At 37.6% G+C, this 21,552-nt stretch overlaps 1 protein-coding gene across 2 annotated transcripts in view; it reads right to left on the reverse strand.

Moving 5' to 3' along the window:
* Positions 1-21,552, reverse strand: part of LOC310894858 (vasoactive intestinal polypeptide receptor 1-like) — a 39,480-nt gene that overhangs the window by 10,780 nt on the left and 7,148 nt on the right. The window contains exons 2-12 of one of the 2 annotated variants that reach the window (XM_083825487.1): positions 19,066-19,165; positions 14,212-14,319; positions 13,383-13,492; positions 10,554-10,651; positions 9,324-9,456; positions 8,738-8,891; positions 6,697-6,757; positions 3,551-3,614; positions 2,605-2,696; positions 2,030-2,159; positions 758-799 (exon numbers count right to left, since the gene is read on the reverse strand). In XM_083825487.1, coding sequence (XP_083681613.1) covers positions 758-799; positions 2,030-2,159; positions 2,605-2,696; positions 3,551-3,614; positions 6,697-6,757; positions 8,738-8,891; positions 9,324-9,456; positions 10,554-10,651; positions 13,383-13,492; positions 14,212-14,319; positions 19,066-19,165 — 1,092 coding nt within the window. Of the gene's footprint in view, positions 1-757; positions 800-2,029; positions 2,160-2,604; positions 2,697-3,544; positions 3,615-6,696; positions 6,758-8,737; positions 8,892-9,323; positions 9,457-10,553; positions 10,652-13,382; positions 13,493-14,211; positions 14,320-19,065; positions 19,166-21,552 lie in introns of both variants that reach the window. The other variant, XM_083825486.1, reaches the window with a different exon arrangement.

Consider the following 21,552-nt stretch of genomic DNA (forward strand, 5'->3'; position numbering starts at 1 on the left):
ATCCAAATTCTAAGAATGCGGCAAAAACAGGAAAGGAAGTGCTTGAGTAAAACTGATGAAATCATACAGGCTGTGCTGGAGGAGGGAAAAGGGAAAAGGGAAAAGGGAAAAGGGAAAAGGGGAAGGGGAAGGGGAAGGGGAAGGGGAAGGGGAAGGGGAAGGGGAAGGGGAAGGGGAAGGGGAAGGGGAAGGGGAAGGGGAAGGGGAAGGGGAAGGGGAAGGGGAAGGGGAAGGGGAAAGGAAAGGGAAAGGGAAAGGGAAAGGGAAAGGGAAAGGGAAAGGGAAAGGGAAAGGGAAAGGGAAAGGGAAAGGGAAAGGGAAAGGGAAAGGGAAAGGGAAAGGGAAAGGGAAAGGGAAAGGGAAAGGGAAAGGGAAAGGGAAAGGGAAAGGGAAAGGGAAAGGGAAAGGGAAAACACACCAGGAGAAAACAAACCTAAAGAAAGTACAATGTTACAAGCTTTCCACTGAGACATCATCATGATAGCTATCAGACATAAAGCAGAAAAAATATCCCCTGACAGAAAAGTCACCAACCATTTGTAAAGGGTCACTGCTTCAAAGCTTAATCTGTGTCCTGTCAGAATTATATGAATACAAATAAAGTCAACAAAGGTACCAAGGGAAAAAGAGATAGGGGTATTTCATGTGTTCAGGAATAGATCAAAGCTCAGATCAATTCTGGAAACAGGAAAAATGAAAAACAAGAGAGGCCCATGAGTTTCAAAGGTTTTGATAATCTTATATACTTGCTACTCACCTCTGCATTTGAGAAACAATATAGAAGTGCAACAACAAAACCCTAGGACAGGGAGAATAGAGAGGGGAAAAAATCAGCCATCAGGATTTGAAGCATAGAAACAGGGAAAAAAAAATCATCTTTTATTCAAACTTCAGGTAAGACAGCAAAAATATTTTTTCCATTGTTCCATTTGGATTTAGGTGATGTGGAACTATTTAATGGGTTTTCAAATTTGGAATCAATGTCTCAGTGGACTGGTGGCACTTTATATACATCACTGTCTTTGCATGGAGGCACTAAGGACTAAATCACTGTTCACTGTATCCTACAAACAAATTCTTCCTCAAATAAAGTAGTAGGGACCTTCATCTTGTTCAAGGCTATATTTTCACTAGTGAATAAAGTTGGTGAGGACCTGTTCTTGGTTTGCATGTTTTCTTCTAAATTATCTTCTTTCACTCACAAGAGGATGTCTGTGTCCAAAGAATCTATTGGGAAAGGTCTTGGGTTCATATTCACCCAGACCTGCAGTCAGACATTTTTGGGTAAATGTTAGTCAGCCCACACCCAAACCTTTTCACAGACTGTGCTAACACAGGCAGTGTGTGTATCACTAGACAGTGATACACTACATCTTCATTTATAAACTGAACAAAGCACAGCCCTGAACACTGGCCCTTGCTTCTCCACCTTGTTAAAATGTTAACATGGTCCATGGCACAGATTTGGCTTAGGCCAAAAGATGGTGGGGTACAGATGAAAGAGGAAGAAAAAGACCTCAGATGTTTGCCAGTCCCTGGCCCTCAAAAGCCACGATATCATTCTGAACAGTGTTATAGCAAATAAAAGAAGCAAAGAAGTATTAAGATGATGGATTTACTACTGCTGAAGCATAAGGGCAGAACAGGTTGCTATATATTATCATTATTTTTTCAATTCTCTTATCATCACCTTTATTACATGTGGAATTAAGTTTCAGTCAGTTCTTCTTAATCCATAGACTGATCTTCATGGCACTCAGTCATTGTTATTCAAAAAATGTAGATGTGCTTTTTTGTGATTTTTAATATAAAGTCTGAGTCAGAACTCAAGACTAGCATTGGATTTTAAATAATAAGATAGTGGAACAAACAACAGAAGGAGCTTGTGCAGGAGTAAAATAGAATGTGTGCGTTGAATTTAGACACATTATTAACACCTGTTGTAATAACTAAACAAAAATGTAAAACTCCCAAGAGTGGGGTGTTTCAGCCCCAACCTCTTAGGACTCAAACTTTTTGTTCAGCTTACCTGAAAGGATCCCAAGCCTAGCTCAATGTAAAGGCGAGCTTCCAGACCAGTGCTTTCTGGGAAAAATGCAAATACAATATAGTGCACTCCAAAGAGTGGGATCAAGAGTAATGTGGATTTAGCAAGTCTCCTGGAAAACCAAGAATTAAAGAACAAGGCACTGTTAGAAATACAGAATTAGTGATGACCATTATATGTTGGAACAACTTTTACTATAGAGGAGAAGTCCAGAATGGAGGCAACTACATCCAATGAAGTTGTGGAAAGATTACTTTCTGCCAGTCTCACTGTCAACATCTGGTCAGCAAAGATGAATCAGCATGCAAGTTTTCCAGACTGACCTTTAAGGGTCTTCTCCCTGCTATGTATGCAAGGGTTGAGGCACCAAATTACCTCCTGAGACCAATCTCAATTACACAAAAGTGTGGGATACAAAGACCAGTTTACTTTGTTATTTCTGCTGGGGACATCTCTCTATGTATAGTAACGAGTGGAACATTTTGTGGTCCTGTCTGTAAAACAATTTCTTAGAACAACTAAAACTGGTCAACTTCAAAAGACCCTGCAATACTTACACAAAGTGGCTTGAATGGCTCCCTCCTCCGTCTTGAGATTTCAATTTGTGAACTAGAATTCTGATCACATTAATAAATATAATGAAGTTAATCTGAAAAGACAAGACAGAATCTGTAAATTTATTACAAATCAGGAAGTATCTTCAGTTGATACAAATGAACTAAGAATCTCCCATAATTAGAATTGCACTGATATAAACCAGTGGAGATTTGCTCTCAGATCAAATGAGTAACATTAGAAATATTCATTTTTTCCCACCAATATATTATTATATGTAAAGATATGCTCAGAGTTTTGCTGAGTGAATTTAGTCCTACATATCTGAATGTCATTATATGTCTGATATTAACTCATTGTATTCACTGTCAACACACAGATGATCTTCTGTGGTTTAAATAGTCCATCCAGTTCCATTCATCATTAATAACTGGGATTATAACAGTCATAAATGACATATTCTTTGCTTTCTGAATTTAGATAGAATGAATCTGTGCATAAGAGAATTTTTGTCTTAAGTTTACATCCTAGCAACTCATTGTAAAAATATACCAGACAAAATGACCTAGACGTATTTCTTGAATTAAGCCAGCTTCATATTATCTAGGAGTTCTTGCCAGTATGGTTTGCCTTTCTTCAGGAATGGATTACAGAGACACAGATAAGAACATGGTATACGGATTGTCTGTGGAAAAGTGATTCTATAACGTCCTAGCCTGACTCTTGAAAATATATGATTTACCCTTTAGACTGTGATTAAGAGATTTTGGAAAAAAAAAAAAAAAAGTTACATACTGTACAATAATTTTCAATTATTTGAAATTCAAAAGAAATCAAACATAGCATGTGCTATTGTGCTTTTTTTTTGCACCTTACTGAAAGAAAACACTAACATATCTGTCAGATTTCAAAAGATGCTCAAGAAAAAAATGCAAATCATACTAATACAGTTAGCAGAATGGGGCCTTTGATGATCCATAACACTACTCCATTTTCATCGTCATCCCAACATCTGAAACAGCAAACAAAAACAGAAATATTATCTATACCATGTGAGCTTTTCCAAACTTTGTTTGTCACTGAATAGGGAGGTGACAGACATCTCTAAAGGGCTATTCAAAGGCCTCTGCTACTACTTCTTCCCCAATACCTCCCCCATAAATTCTGTACAGCCCAATTTAAAGGAATTCTATTCAGTAAGAGCCAAGGGCTGCAGAACTAAAGTGAAGTCAAGAAATACACATTTATATTTTCAGGCTTCTTTCCCACTCTCCTGTTGAAAAACAGAGTTTTACAGAGTACAGATTAGCCACTAAACTGCTATACCTCCAGGAATATAAGGATTTTGGTGTCATAAGAGAAGCAGACAAAAAATCTAGACCTCTAGCGAAGGTATCCTGAAGGCAGCGAGCAGAACAGGCTTTTGGTCTTTGTTTGGAGGCTGTTAATGTAATTAGCATGAATAACATTCCATTTTTCCTCCTTTCAGTCAAGTTCCGTACATGCTAGGTTTTCTCATTCTCCTTCGTTTATTTTCTCTTCCAGTTTTGTCACACAAAACACTTGGCTGCATGTCTGAGTGTAAGGTATTCCTTTGCAACATGAGTTCAGACCAGCTGCATCTGAAGGACATGGGTTTCCCTCTTAGATATTAGGCAAAAAAAGAGTGGTTCTGATACTGTGGTTTGCTTATATATCTAATATCAAAGGAGCAAACAAATGTAGCAATCTGCAATGAGATACATCTGACTCTTTAAATGTCTTCATTGGAGCTATTCCACTACAGTTCCTTTGCAAAGGTGATCAGTGCAACAGGGTATGATTCACCTTACCTTAAAGTAGGCACCAAAAATATATATCAGACAAGTAAACTGAGTGGGTAGACCCTTTGCTGGAAGAGCATCCAAAGTTCAGACACTCTTCAGCCTTCAGCCCCCTCTTTAACCCTGTGAGAACTTGTCAGAACTCTCATTCATCCATCTTTCCCTGAGCTTTCTTTATAACTGGAGTATCTTGTGCCAGTTTCTTCTGTTATAGATTCAAGAAATAAACCCAATACTCTGGCCATTCTGGCATCTGGGCTGGGGTTTTTATTTTTCAGCCTAAATTATTTATAAATTTCACCTGAGACTATATATTTTTTAATGAATATCCTGCTTGCAGAAAAGTACTTTTATATATCACTTTTATTTCCTGACTGATATCCATGTCTCTAAATTGGCGAGACCTGGATTTGACAGATGGACTACTCGGTGGGTAAGGAATTGGCTGGATGGTCATACTCAAAAGAGTTGTAGTCAACAGCCCAGTGCCCTAGCGGATATTAGTAATGAATGGTGTTCCTCTGGGGTTGCTACTGGGATCAGCGTTGTTTAACATCTTTGTAGGTTACATGGACATTGGGATCAAGTGCACCCTCAGCAAGTTTGATGATGACACCAAGCTTTATGGTGTGTTCAACACGTTGGAGGGAAGGGATGCCATCTAGAGGGACCTGGACAGGCTTGAGAGGTGGGCCTGTGCAAACCTCATGAGGTTCAACAAGGTCAAGCACAAGGTCAAGGACACAGGCCAGGGCAATCCTGAGCACAAATACAGGCTGGGCAGAGAATGGATTGAGAGCAGCCCTGATGAGAAGGACATGGGGGTGTTGATGAATGGGAAGATCAACATGAGCTGGCAACGTGCGCTTGCAGAAAGCCAACCATATCCTGAGCTGCAGCAAAAGCAGCATGGCCAGCAGGGTGAGGGAGCAGATTGTCCCCCTCTGCTCTGCTCCCATGAGACCCTACCTGGAGCCCTGCACTCAGCTCTGGGGCTCCCAACACAAGGACAGGGACCTGTTAGAGCAAGTCCAGAAGAGGTCACGAGGATACTCAGACGCTGGAGCATCTCTGCTATGGAGACAGGCTGAGGGAGTTGGGGTTGTTCAGCCTGGAGAAGAAAAGGCTTCGGGAGGCCTTATACTAGCCTTCCAGTACCTAAAGGGGGCCTATAGGAAAGCTGGAGAGGGATTCTGTCAGGAAGTGTAGTGACTGAGTAAGCAGTAGCAGCTTTAAACTAAAAGAGGGTATATTAGATATAAGGAAGAATTTTTTTACTTAGAGGGAGGTGAGGCACTGGCACAAGTTGCCTAGAAAAGCCACAGATGCCCCATCCCTGAACGTGTTCAAAGCCAAGCTGGATGGGGCTTTGGTCAACCTAGTCTGGTGGGAGGTGTCCCTACCCATGGCACGGGGTTTGGAATTAGATAATCCTGAAGGTCCCTTCCACCCGAAAGTGTTCTACGATTCGTTGGAAGGGGAGCAGCAGGAAAGGAGAAGAAATGAAATCCTCCTTGCACCTTTTCTGGCTACAAAAAAAAAAGTACATGCTTTGGAAAGGTAGACTACTTTCACTTATGAAACACTACAGTAGAGAACGTCTACTACAGATATACTGCAGTAATACAAAAAGAGGAAAATAGGATGTACCAAAGTGGTGGACTGTAATACTTATTGTTTCTACACTATTTAAGCGGGTCCTGAGGAGGTAGGTATAAAATAACATCTTTTCAAACTTATCATCCATGTGAAATGACCTGAAGGCTTTCAGGGCAACCCTTAGTAAACAATCTTCTGCTTTATAACTGACTCTCATACTAAAAGATAAAGAATAATAAAATTATATATGTATATAAAGATTCAAAGAAAGGGATGAAAATAACACATGAAACTACCTAGCAAGACATAATAATGTCTTTGTTTTCAAGGTACAGGTTTGAAAAGATTAGAGCTAGATATAAATGGCTGTTTTTAAACAGAAGTATTGGTTTTCTTAAACAAATTATTTCAAGAATTGAGGATTAGAAAACTAATGAAATTTTAATTCTTACTATGGCATTTCCAAATTTTAGTACTCAGTATATGCGCATCAAAATCAGAAGACTGAAAATTATTTTCTCACTTTTTTATGAAGTTTTATGATTGGAGGCGTGACTTTGGAACAATATTTTTGTTTATCTGTTTTTAATTTCTATTTTTTTCCCTGTTAATAAACCAAAATATAATATAAAATAGGTTGACCTTGGCTTCCTTACCCAAGCTCTGACTTACCCAGTATTTTGTTGATGTATTCTTGTGAGGACCCAAGTAAACATCACAGCAGTGGGAGCTCCTGGACAGATCAACGTAGAAAACAATATAATTTGTTTAATGCCATGTCCCATGGAAACTTTATTGCAAGAAGTTTCACAGTACAGCAGATTGGATGCACATTAAATTTCAGACAATGGGATAGACAATCTTGAAATGACTTTATGGAAGAACTTAACTCTCAGTACAGAGGGAAAAAAAAAAAAGAATAGGAAAATGAAACAAAAATGAAAAAAAATAGGGGATGCTGTGAAACTATGTTTTCAAAAATAACAGCTAGGATTACTTGTAGGTTTGGATATAAATTACGAGCAGATGTGCAGCTGAAAGAATCGTTTATCGAGCTAGAGCTATTTTGTCTTGTGAATAATGGTCAGAACACAATACTTTGTACACTAGCTGGAAGAATTTATGTGTTTTTTTGTTTGCTTGTTTCTTTCTTTCTTTCTTTTTTCTTTATTTTTCTTTTTTTTTATCTTTTCCTGACAAGCCTCTACCAATCCTTGTAAAACAGTCAACTGGTAAGCATTCCATGAAAAAATGTGCTAATAGATTATTAGCTAAGATTAGCTAAGATTCATGATTTCTTTTCAGTCTTTGCCATTGCTTATCCTTCTGCATTTGTTAGTGAATAACTATTTACATTTTTTCATAATAATTATTATTTATTTATTTATTTGATTTATTTATTTACTTTGTAACAGGTCTTTAAACTAGCAATTTCTTTTGCTTTCCATCAGTGGATTTCCAAAGACTAGGTGCCTTTCAAACCTGCCACAAAAGAGACTCTAATCAAAACAAGGTGACATTCACACTGATAAAACAAATGAAATATAGATAATGTCTATTTAAGTATCATATAGAATCTGTAGAAAAGGTTCAGAAGTTGTCATTCCTAACTTTTGCTCAAAGCTTTTACAAAGCGATAATATTCAGTTTAAGCTGACTTTTTAATTAATGAAGGGAAAAAATATATATCCATATTACCTGAGTATTACTACAATATCAGTTGAGGTGTTTCTTTTGTTATCTCAAGTTAGCTGTGATCAATCAAGACCTACGTGTTTAGTTTCTGGAAATCATAATTGAAATGTCTCCAAATTGGCATCCTCTTTATAAAATTCAGATTTTAAAAATTTTAGTTGCATAAATAAAGTTTAAGAATCTGAACATGAAGGCAAAATTGCTATCTACTTTAAAAGAATTTGGATTTTACTTCTAATCCAAAAGTGTTATGTAACCACTCAATTCAAGCACCTCAATTTTAGAATAGCCAAGGTGAAATACAAGAATATCTGAGAGTCAAAATAAACAATTCTCTGCAGTGAAAGAAATTTTATGCATTACATGCACATATTCTGATAATGGGAGATATTTTTAATTGTTGTATAAACTCAAAAGATTCCTTAAAGACAGAGAATGTCTTTGGAAAAATAAATAAATAGAATTTTTGATTCCTAGACCCGAACTCATGCGATCTCAGATATCTATTTCTGCCTATCAAAAGCAAAATGTCAACTTAAAGTTAGTCACTCAAATTTCTTTAGTCAGTGGAGGAAGACAAGATGTTTTCAGGATATTATCCAGGCACATTAGTCATCTGTTTGAAGACTGGATTAATCATTACCACAGCATGACTACCTCATTCTACTGCTGCAGGAAAAACCTGGAGAGATAGTTTAGATTAGATGATTAACTTTTAAATGACTGTAGTTGCATGAAATTAATTCCAGTCATAAACAGGAGTGCTGCTGTCTTTCGAGTAGGCATATCCAAGTGCTTCTAATATTCTGTTCTACCCTCTCCTTCAAAGTTTTAAATGGTGAAAAATCTACCAAGATAAGAAGAAAGGCAGAATAATGGTATGGTTTTGATGTAGTACTACTGCATGAAAAGGCACCTTTCATCAAAGGAAATTATCAAAGGAAATCTCAGAATATTTTGTTTAGTTCTAAAAGCAAATGGAAATACTAAACAACACAAAGTGGAAAAGAGTACTAACCCCAGCCAGCAAATATGAACCACCATACATATTGCTTGTCTGAAACAAAGGTCAGCAAAAGCAGTGTTTGCAGGTATATCCCTTCTATAAGAAGCCAGAAGAAATTGGCTAAAATACTGAACTGGAAGAATGCTACAGCAGCTTTACAAGCAACCTGGAAATGCAGAGGAATAAAAAAAACTTATTAGGTCTACTCTCCATTGGGTTTGGATTCTCTACAAGTATAAGGAAATAATCAATTTTGCCAGACAAAAATGAGGAAATTAATACAAGGTTTCAGCAGGTTTGGGATTCCATCATTTCAGTTAACTTTCTGTTTTTTGAAAAGAAAACATTGGGCCCCTCTTATAGAATTTGTGGTAGAAATTGAAACAGCTCCATTAGGGTCAACAAGGCTGTACCTTATATACCAAATCTGGAAGTAATGTAACCCATAGCACTTGGTCTTTTTGTTTGTGCGGTATTGATTGCTTTAAGATTTCAATTCTTGCAAACCAAAGAGAAATTGGATTAAGAAATCTAAATGTTCTCTTCAGGTCATGAATTAAGTATTAACTCAACGAAAGACAGTGGGGAAGTTTAGTACCGTTGACATTAGGCAGTGGTCCATAGTTTCATCTGCAAACAAAACAGCATCTTTGGTGAAAACAGCAATTGCTCTCAGGATAAAGGAGACAAACAGGTGCATATGGATGTAATTCCGTGTACAGTGGAATTTTCTGACATAGAAAAAGAAAAGGAAAATGGTTTTTCAAGAGAAATTTCTCATCTGAACTCAGACAGGAATGCAGGGTGACTTCAGACACCTTCCAAAGCAAATAATCTGTCACCTGAGAGGCAGCTAGGCAAACAGGATCACAGCAGTTGTTATCTGTTTGCTCTACTAAAAGTGCTAGCTTAATTGTCCTTGAATTGCCACACATTTAAAGGAGGTGCCAGGAGCAGAGAATAACTCTGGGACTCTTGGGCTATACTGCAATAATGTCTTTTAATTATCCTAAATAACATTTTTTTTTGTTAAACAAGACTGCAACAGGCTCTCCAACCCCTTTCTGGCTGGAGGAGAACAGAGAGGATTGAATAGGTGTCAGCTGCCTGTTGTGGGATCACTACCAGAGAAGCAGCTGCCTTACCCCTGGCTGCATTTCCCTAGATTGTCCTGTCCACGGTTTGACCTTGAGATGAAGGAATCTCCTTCAAGGTTTGGACATATCAGATTCCTGGTCCTGGGTACTTCTATAGGAGATATGACCTTTGAGACTGTCAGTTTACACCACCTAGGAAGTTGCTTCTGTGGTCTGCACTCCTGCCTGGAAAGGAGGCTTAACATTCATGTCCAGGTTCATTGGGGCCAGTCTAAACCAGGATCCATTTCCTAATATCCGACAGTATCAAGCATGACATTTAATTTCTTTAAACCTCTTTCCATTGCTCCTTATTATGTCTTTCACAGAGGGAATGAACAATTTGGAATGACTACAGGTTCAGGGCATGAGACATACTCAGTTTCTGCAGAGTATGTCCTGCTATGTACTGGAGGAACAGTTATCTTATGTTAATAGCAATAACAGCTTGAAGCATTTCTACTGTATGGTACAATTATAGAGAATAAGACAGACTGTCCAGTCAGCTTTATTGTTTTAGTGTCTGCAGGGAAATGCCACAACATGAATAAAAGAACACATTTCCATTGATAGTATAATGCCTGAGAAAGGTTTGAAAACAGTTAAAAACAAAAACAGAAACAGAACGTTTGAAAGGAATTAGGATAAGGCTGTCTTGAGACATCCTGAAAAGAGACTTTTTCTTTTTTTACCTGAAGGCAGCAAAGACAATTAGAGCTGTAATGAGTGAAGTCACTGATGCTGCATAGCCAGCAGTGTAGACACGCCAAAATGCAGAATAATATGATTTCTATGAGAAAAAGAGAACAAAGACCAATGCTGGTGGTTATGCAGCATGCATGCTGGTGTGCTCGTTTCACTAAGATACAGTTTCCGTTAGCAGTCAGTCCCATCCCCTACATGCTGCTTTAGGTGCTAAAGATCTGATTCAGGTTTTCCCTCCATCACTAACATGTCTTTTTTTCTTTTGAACCCTTCAAAACCTTACGCATGAGACAGGTTCCACAGCCCACCAACCCATCTGAAATAGTGACCATAAAATAGTTCGAGCATGCTTAACAGGAAGATGTTAACTTTGTTATATAACTATGATTTCTAGTTATATATGGACTCTAGGGCACTGAAACCTGCTGATGGGTGATTTGTGAATCAGTAACTTTAGACCAGGGCCGGATTGTACTCCATTTTGGTCAAAGGGTGTTTTCTGCTGATTCGAGAAGTGTTAGTTTTCATAAACAGTTATAGTTAAATAATAAATAAAACTTGCATTTTGCAGGAGAGGAAAGCAAAATTCTGTGAAAAAGTCACATGGCATCATGGAAGTAAGGAAGTTAAAGTCACAGAAATAACCTCACAGACTTTAACTCCTTGGACAAGCAGTTCATTCAGTAGCCTTACAGCTGTAACACTGTAAATTCTTTATAGTTTATTTGTTTGTTTGCTTTGCATTCATATATTCTATTTCCAAAGAAAAATAAAACACTTTTATTTGGCTTTAGCTATGCACATTTTATTCTGATTCACTACAGGATCACCTAATTATTCAAAATCCCAAGAAACTAAATTCTCTGAATTCAGGCAAATTTCCTCCTTGCAAATGCAGTGGACACTTTGTTCTCTAATTGATCCAAACTATATTAATCTAAAAGGCAGCATTTCTAGGTTGAGACAATATATTAGCAATTTTAAGTAGATCCATAAATAAATCAGGTAACCCTGACAATTTAGGAATCACCCTGATGTTTTTTAAATACTGCTAATCTTTTATACGATATTTTCAAAACAAATGTGCAAATTAAAAAATAGATTCTTCAGTTGAATAAGGAAGTATTTGGATATGTTATCTATTATTGTAGCATAGCTGAAAAAAACAATACGCAAAAGACACACAAGGTTCTCACTGAGGATACAAAATATGAAACAAGTAGTCCTCTTAGATTACAAGTGGGATTCTTCTCACCAACTTCCTTCTGTTTAAAATGCAGTAGAGCTTATTGATCTTATCTTCCCTTCATAGACCTTGTGGTTATGACTGAGGTAACAAATTAAACACAGACACAGCATGAACATGAAATCTTTGCTAATGTTAAAATATAAATATAGTCCCTTGCCTGTTATCAGCTTAGGCCAACTACAGATTCTCCATGTGCATGGTTTACTGCTTAGCACTAACCTGGGCTTCTTCGAAAAATCCACTCTGGTTTGAAAACTAAGAGAGTTTTCTCTCTTAGCTCTGTGTGTGAGAACCATGTCATGGTACAAATATTTTTATTTTACAGTTGGGAAATTTTGCTCCAGATATTTGTACTGCCTATTACAAATATGCTTGTGTTTCCAAATTCATGGAGCCATATGAAGCCAATTGTGTCAACACTTCCTAAAGATTCAGATACTTGAACTAGTACTTCTGTGTTTGACCTTTCCACTTCTGGAGAGCCAAATGACTTACTCCAGATAACAACCAGAGTGTTAGTGAAGACAATCCTCTTCAGCTTTTTGTGTCTTGGTCTGTGACTAATAACCTTTTTCCACTGTGAAGTCAAAATTCTGAACACTCACAAGGAATTATATGAGTTAGTCTTTTCTTTCATAGATTGGAGGGAGTCAATCAATTCTATCAAATTACCATATGAAGAGGACACTGTGATGATACAGGCTCTAGTGCATTCATGTGAGATGTATGAACCTTGCCCAGTGCACAATGGAGATGAGGGGATGGAGATACCCCTATTTTCTCATGTCTCATTAGCAAAGATCAGAATTCATGAGACAGAGGCATTGAGCATGGCTCTGTAAATAAATACCATTCAGCCATGAAGTAAAGCTCATCCACTGAAGAACAAACACCACCAATGCAGTGCAAGTCATTCCTACCCTGGGGACACACACAATGGTAAAGAACGTGGAAATTTAAATCATATGAAGATGTGGGTAAAAAAGAAGTGTTGCTGGAGTCTATGTGGAGCACCTAACGTTGCTTTCAAGACAAGAAAAATGGGGGTTCATTTCTTGCTCCACTGAGTGCCTAAAATGAATTGTGGAACTACTTAGTAGCATACAAGAGTTCCTTACTAAATGCATACATTGATCACCATGCTATAAAGTTATGGACTCCTTTATTCTCTGACTTAAAGAAGACCTGGAAAAACAATCAAGAGCAGGGTTCCCTGAAAAATTCCCTATAGACGTGTTGGTAAGGTTACCTTGGAAGATAGTGTAGATTCAAATCCTCTATCTCAGAGAAACAAAGTCTTTGTTAGGCAGGACAGATGACCTAACCATGAATCTCTTGAGTAAAAATACGAGGAAATAATGGAGAGGAAAATGGCCTTCCTACCTGCTTTACACTAAGCCTAATTTGTTAAACAGGTGGTAAATACACTTGAAGGTTTGAGCTTAGTATTGAAGGAGGGTAATTACTGAATTCTGGTGGGGCTCAGGCATGTGGGAACATCCATCTCTTCAGTATACTCAGGAGAATGTGCTCTGGAGATGTCCACAAGTAGGAAATAAAAACTCACCTGATCTTCAGGCCCTTTACTGGAACCTTCATCAAATCCACAGGCAACAGCGTATGGTGGGAATGGTTCTGACCAATATGCCTCCTGTGTACAGTTTCTCTGAAGGAAGCCTTTAAGGGTGAAATATATCAGAGAATGAATTACAGGTTTTGTTTGTTTGTTCTTGTTTTTTATTTTTTGACAAGAAAAAAAAATATATTCCTACTCTGATTCATAAGTTAGATACTTGCAGGTCTAGTCACATTATCAAGATTAGCTACAGAGAGTTAATAATTTATCTATCATTTGAAACGTTAATACAGATGTTCCCATTCATTTTTTCTGCAAGTTCAATCTTCACACAGAGGAAACCAAATTATGCAATCTATCCTGCACTTACAACATAATCTGTGGTTACAGACGAAGTCCTCAGCCACCTGACTTAGCTTTGAAGTTAGATTTGATTTTTGAATTTGGTCCTGCTCTGACGGGAAGATTAGACTAGAGGACCTCAAGAAGTCCTTTCTAACATCAGTTATTCATGACTTTATAAATAGTCAGTGATTCTATGATATACTCCATTATAACCTCAGCAACCTAGTGCAATTACCTATATATTTTAGACAAAAAAGGAAGTTAGATGATTCAGTACAGCATAACACTACACCAAAAATTGCCAAGTATTCACCATAAGCCAAGATGTATACGAAAATCTACATAATTACTCTGTGTCAGGTCACATAAGATAGCTTTGTGAATCATGAAAATATGCAAGTTACTTAATCTTTAACTATTCAATTTTTTTTTTCCTAAATATCTAGGGATAAGAAGAATAGAAAAAACGTCTTGCCATGGATATTGGTGATTTCTTCAAAAAATCTCGGACAGGGAATTTTAACCACTTCCCCAAAAGCAGCTCTGGGCCAACAGCTTAGACCATCCCAATCTCTGGTGCATCCTGGAAAGAAAAAAAAATATATCATAGACCCATAGAATATCCTGAGTTGGGAAGGACCCACCAGGATCATGGAGTCCAATTTCTGTCTCCACATAGGACCTTCCAAAAATCAAATGATACGTCTGTCTGAGAGCATTGTCCAAACACTTCTTGAACTCTGGCAGGTTTGGTGCCTTGACCACATCCCTGGGCAGCCTGTCCCAGTGCCCAACCACCCCCTCGGTGAAGAACCTTTTCCCAACACGCAGCCTGACCCTCCCCTGTCCCAGCTCCATGCCATTCCCTCGGGTTCTGTCACTGTCCCCAGAGAGCAGAGCTCAGCACCTGCCCCTCCGCTCCCCTCGTGAGGGAGCTGCAGGCCGCCTCCCCTCGGCCTGCTCTGCTCTGGGCTGAACAGACCAAGGGACTTCAGCCAATCCTCATAGGTCTGCCCCTCTAGATCCTTCACCATCTTCGTGGGCTTCTTTCGTGGGCTTCATCATCTCTGTGGGATTCCTTTCTCTCTAATAGTTTTATGTCCTTCTTATGCTGAGATGTCCTAAACTGCACACAGCACTTGAGGTGAGGCTGCACCAGTGCAGAGCAGAGTGGGACAATCCTTTCCTTCAACTGGCTAGCAATGCTTGATGCACCCTAGGATACAGCTGGCCCTTTTGGCTGCCAGAACAGACTGTTGACTCATATTCAACTTGTCTTCCACCAGAGCCCTCAGATCCCACTCTGCAGGACTGTACTCCATCCTCTTGACACCCAGTTTGTACATATATCCAGGGCTGCCCCTTCCCAGGTGCAAAATCTGATGCTTGCTCTTGTTAAACTTATTGTTTGTGATTGCCCAGCCCTCTAATTTGTCAAGATCTCTCTTCAAGGCCTCTCTACCCTTGAGAGAGTCAACAGCTCCTCCCTGTTTAGTTTCATCTTCAGACTTACTTAGTAAACCTGCAAGTCCTGTATCATCAGGCCACCGGCCTGATTGACCCCATTTACTATAACTCTTTGAGTCCAACTCTAAATAACTCTAAATAAAGGAATACACACAGAACATCACACAGCTGGTCTTCCATAATGAGATTATCTATGGCTTTCCCACTAATACACGTGCATGAAGAAGAGTCACAACAGGCCATGAAGCTCTACAAATGAAGGACTGTGTTGCTTTCTTCTACTCCTTGAGTGTATCATCACTTACACACATACTTCCACTTTGTCTTTTGAGAGAAAATACATTAAATTCAAGCAGACACACTCTGAAAGTCAAATCAACTGCAGCTCTTTTTATTGTCGAAACAAAAGTCAACAAAATAAAAATATGGAATAATTATAAGATTTTGGGATTTTTTATTAATGCTTTCAGTCCAGATGAAAATCATCCTACTTAAAAACTCAGCTTCTTGACTTCACGCTTAAAGTCTATCAGTTTCATCTGACTTAAAGAAAAAAAAAATATTTATATATATATATATAGGGGTTGAAATCCTTATCTTAGTCAATTAACAAATTTTTGGCAATGACTTCAGCAGGGATTAGATTTATCCTGAATCAGAAGAACTTCTCCCAGCATCTTCTGAAATAATCATAACTGGGAACAGATCTGGCTGGTTGGCAGTTATGAGGTTCCCTAAACCAGAGGTTGTTGGCTGAAGATACAGGGCAGTTAATTAACTATGCATCCAATAAAAAGTGTTTGCAGAAGTTACAGTCAATCACAGCTTTGTCACTGATGCATCACATTGACACTCAAGCTGCAGTCATGCTGTGTCAGTTGTCAGGTAGGTGTGGGTGAAGCACAGAAAAATTATCAGCATGTAAAGGTGCCTGAACCAATAAAAAAGCACCATGCTGTAACAGAAACTAATCTCTAGGTAGTCATAAGGCAGATATAAAACAGTGCATGAGTTTCATTTGGGAGGTGTTATTTTCTTTCACCGATTCTTTTCTGTTTCCTCTGTGACTGATGACAAGGCGAATCTAAAATTGTCAAGAGCTGAAATGTGGAGGCAATATTACTTGCCTGTAGCCAAGCAAAGTTACTCTCTGGCTTCTGAAAGAATAGTCCCGAGAATCTTCCACAGGATTATCCTCACATCATCCTCAGAAGGATGAAATTCCTGGTATCCCTAATTTGCCAGATGGGAAAATAGACACTCTGATTCATTATCTCTAATTTTAATTGTCTAAAATATGTTACCTAAACTTAGCTATGTTCCCCCTGTAATCAGCAGAAAGAGACAGGGACTTCCAGTGGATGATTCATCCCATATATCGGTGTCTCCTTTTTGAGGACAGGATGAATCACTCACTGCATGTACCTAGGTCTCTCTGATGATTATAGACTAAACTGGGCTGCTAATTTTCAAATGAATAGTTAGGTAATGTGAGGTCCACATAGACTTGCAGTAGTCCACACATTTTAAGAGACTTAAAGAGTTCCTCTAAGAAGCACTAAAAGACTTCTAAGGAACTGAGTCTAAAAATTTAGCCTGTTTGACAACGTGGGGTTAAATAACAGAATTAGGTGAACTTATCTGGCAGGGGGACCTGGATGTTTTATCCTGCAGAGTGGGTGGGCTTCATTTCCAATAACTTCTATAGTTGATAGAGAAAACACTGAGTGCAAAGTCAGCAAGAACATTTCACATGCTGAGGTTTTCAAGACGCTAACAAATGGCTAAATCATCTGAGACTCCATGAAGACAAGTGCAGGAGGAATCCTATGAAGTAATGTTGACATCATAGACATTTAAGTCTGCTTCAGACACCCAAAACTCATTCGTTGATTTTTGTTTGTTTGTTTGTTTGTTTGTTTTTTTCAAAGGAGAAAAATAAGCATTTTTAGAGTTTGATTCAATTGACCTATTTTACACATGAACTTCAAGAAGTGAGGAATCGCACCCTTGACTCCACTGAGGACACTCATTAGACACCACTCTGTACAGTGAGGATAATGACTAATGACTTTAGATTAAAAAGTCTGCAACACAGAATAATTCTGCCTCTGATTCTCTGAGAGTGCCAGGAAGTAACTGTACAAATTGTGGTCTTTAATTTTGTCTCATATGCAATTCCTGAAAACTGAAAAACATCCAGAGACTTTTATCAATCTGAAACAAGTTTTAAAAAGCCCTAGATAAAATACACTAGGTTTTTTAAAAAACCGTAGATGAATTGTTTTTCCAGATCTAATGTTTCATTTTAGAATATACTGAGAAAGGCTGCAAATACCAGAACAGATTTTCATTAAACTCTTTCCACCTGTATAGAACAAAAGGTGGAAAGGGGATGATTGAGAAAATCACAGTTGACAAGGTTCAAGATTTTTAAATAGTTTAACAGAAGTTTCAGGATTTTATTTATTTATTTATTTGAGTAGCCTTTGCTACAAAGAGGATTCCAAAATCATGTAATTGTTTTCCTGGTAAAGAGAAAAATATCTGGAATGTCATAATGTACTTTTCAAAGACAAAATGCTTGTAATAAATCATGATGAACAAAGCTTGATTGTTGCCAAAATTTTTGCAGAGTGTTAGTGGGTGTTCCAGGTGTAAAATGCATCCAGGAGGTATTTTGGAGTTGATTAAAGGAGTTGGAGGGGTGAAGAAAAAAATAACACTAAAGTAGAATGGGCAAGAACAAGAAGAATGCCAGATACCAGGGTGACTGGACAGGTTTCAGAAAAATACACAAGATAAAGGACATATCCTGTGATTTAGTCTCTAAACTTCTGTAGGCTTCTAAAGGCAGGTTTCCAGGTGGTTGCGATACTTCTATTCATACCAAGTGCATGAGGCACCTTTGTGTCATAACTCGTCTCTAGAAAATGACCATCTGATAATTATGATAACTGAAAGGCAGTTTCAATCTTTTTTTAACTAAAGTTGGCCAGAAAAAAAATGGGATTGAGTTTTTGAAAGAGTTTGGACATTTGTTATTTCAATTTGAACCAATTAAAAGCAGGCCTCTAAAATGCTGGAACCACAGTAAAGAGATTCCCTTCTACAGCATTTTAAAAATATGTTACAGAAATGCTGAACTGTTCATTTTAACTTACAAAATTTATATTTGGACATATAATAGATTTCAAAACACTACTACAGTAAGTAATTTCAAACAAACAAACAAACAGAAAAACTCCAAATATGTAGAAATAAGATATTTTGAAGAAGTTGGGATTATTATTTTTTTCTCATTTCTTCTGGAAAATAACTTTTTCACCAAATTGGAATGATTTTCAACATAATAGAATTTCTGCATGTTTTTTTCTGTATTCTGTGGAAGCTTCTTTGGAGTTTTGGATATAAGTACATATAAAATACTTTAATGACTTAAAAAATATATCCAAATATGATTTTCTTGCCTGAACTAGACATTTAAAGTTGTCAGAGTCTGAACTAATCATCTTAGCCTCATTCTATAGTTAGTAAAGAGAATGTTATTTCAGAGAATGATTCATCTCATCCTAAAGTAAGCATCTAAGGCAAAGGCAATGAAAATTTTTCTAAGGACACCCACCTTCCTCCATTTACTTTAAGGGAATCTAAGAAGACACATCCTGACTTAGACATTGAGCATTTACAGATGTCTAAAATCAGATGAGGTAAAGCTGCAGCCGATAGAAGGAGAAGCACTTCAAGCCAAATAAAATAGGATTGTGGAATCAAATTTTGATTCAGAAACTGGTATCTTCACATCACACACCTGAAGTGACACGAGATAATAATATTAGAGCTTGGCAATCAAGACCATTACCTTTAAAATTAGATGAAACAGATTCATTCTTTTCTAGGCAGAGTGCCTCCTCTTTCACGACTTGCTGGAATATCTTGCATTCTGGATGGATTCCCGCAACCTCAGTGAGACAAAGAAAACATAACCAAGAAGTTCTGTGATTACCAGAATGAACAGAACCTTTTTTTTTTTTTTTTTTTCTGCAAATAGGAAATGTAAATAGCGGAAGGATAGACAAAGGGAAAAGGAGGCTGTGATCTTGTACATGTATCAATTTATATACATGTGTGAGTATGCATATACATTTGTTTTTTTTTTTTTTTCTGTGTCGTAAGATTAGAGCTCATGTAGCACCTTTTCTCTAAGCTGGACTTTTTTTTTTTTTACAAACTCCTTTTTATGCCTATAATTTTCACAAAACTTAAGTGGATTTTGCAGTCTTTGGAATTTCACAGTCTTTGGATTTCCATCTCTTTGTCAACTGGCCAATACTGGATAAGAAGATCGTGACCTATTGGAATCAGAGTTCCCCAAACATACATGCCTTCTGACCATATGCATGTTTCTTCTCCGTAAATCAAAAATAAGTAATTTTCTTTAAACATAAATAGATAATTTCTTAGTTAATTATTTTGAATGTTCACAACTACGTCTTGGCAAAAGATTCCTAATAACTCTTGGGAGTTATTTTTGAGTTATTGGGAGTTTTGAGTCTTGGGAGTTATTACTGGAGGAGTTAGGTCAAAACATGGCAATGTCTTTTTTACTCTTCAAGAGCAGGTACGCACTTTTCTCTGATGCTGAGACTGACAGAATTGGTTCCCCATTTTCTCCAAGACTTTGGGATGACAGTGCTATACAAATCGCTCTACTGAGAGACATGGTCTAAGCTCTTCCCTTCTGAATGCAGTTGGTATAATTAAAAAGGAAGAAAAGAAAGAAGCCATAGGAAGGAGCAGAAGATGTCTGTCCATTCAGATTTAAATAAACAATATTAAAGTCCAAGAATTTAGAGAAATTAAGAAAATGGTAGCCCTGATCAATCTGAGTTCAATCTGAGTGATTACATAACTTTATCACTTTACTTTCTGAGGGTGCAGAGTTGGTACATAGAGGCATTGTTTCCATTTCACCAGAGGAAGAAATTAGAAAAAATGCGTGATTCACTTTTGTAGCTTAAGGAATTATATTTATTTCTCAGATGAAGATAACTACATTTAAGCAGTTAAATGGACTTCTAAACATCACCAGTGTTGTTTACGAGGGTCTAGATACAGCTTCTTAATTACAGATACTTAATGTCATTGAGGTATTGTCATGTATTTTACTTGGCCTCCATCTCGTACTCTGGAAAGTTTCAGGATCCCTCAGTCATAATTGCTGTCATTGTGAAGATATTCTTAATAGCCGCAACATTCTGAAAATGATAGCAGGTGCTTCTTTAGGGACAATTAAATTCTGAGATATTATCTACAATGTCAGTGTCTACATGAGGCCTTGTTATCTGAGCTTCTTTTGCAGTCAGTAGAAATTTAAAGGATGTTTCACTCACTCTGGAATGGTTAATGACATTTGTGTTGATATAGGGTATCCCAGACCTCTTGTGTAGGTTTGATATTAATTTTGCCAGCCCCATGACAAAGTTTCAAACACTATGGGTTGTTTTAAATAGTTCCACACACACATATTTAAGCAACAGAATTAACCTCCTCAGTCATTAAGAGCTAAGAGAGTCTAGAAAGTAACTAAACTATGTTCAGACCGCTGAATAGAGCACCAAAGCCTCCTCTGGCTATAGTGGGATTTTCAAGACATGGAGTCTTACATGGAAGAGAGCAGAGGGTTTGCTCCTTTGCAAGCTATACTATTCAAAGCAAAGCCAGAGGCTCTGGGGATAGTGATTTTAATTGTAGTGATGGATTGAAGGCTTTCTGAGATATTTCTGAGGGAGACTGCAGGCCATTCTAAACCTCTAATGACTTTGAAAACACAGTGCAGATGAAAACATCACTGCTATATTGCCTTTTCAGTCACTGGAAGTTGATTTATTGGCCTTCAGAATGTTTAGTGAGCAGTGCAGCCAGGACTTCTTTTAGCATCAACTGAAAGTGACTGGAAGTCTTGTAGACTATTACATTTTTATAATAATATCTGCCGGAGGGCAGGGGATGGGGGACAAAACAAACAAACAAACAAAAAACGTTGCCTTCAAAAACTTCAAAATTTTTACCTGTATTTAGACTTTAAAGTAGCATGGACAAAATGCATTTAATTAAGAGGCCCTAGACATGGTTCATACATCCTAATATTAGAACAGAAAGAGAATTAAGGACAGTGCATGAAAATAAAATTAAGACGTGGCTTTTTTTTTTTCATGCGTTTTATCTCTCCAGTGGGCAATTTTAAATACAGTTTATAAACCAGCATGAGGGATTCTTAAAATATCTCTTGCTGTTCATCTGTAGTAACTCTACCCTGAAATGTAATTTTTCAGGTTTTAGTGTGAGC

Source organism: Anser anser (assembly GCF_964211835.1).
Source record: "Anser anser genome assembly, chromosome: 2".
NCBI lineage: Eukaryota > Metazoa > Chordata > Aves > Anseriformes > Anatidae > Anser > Anser anser.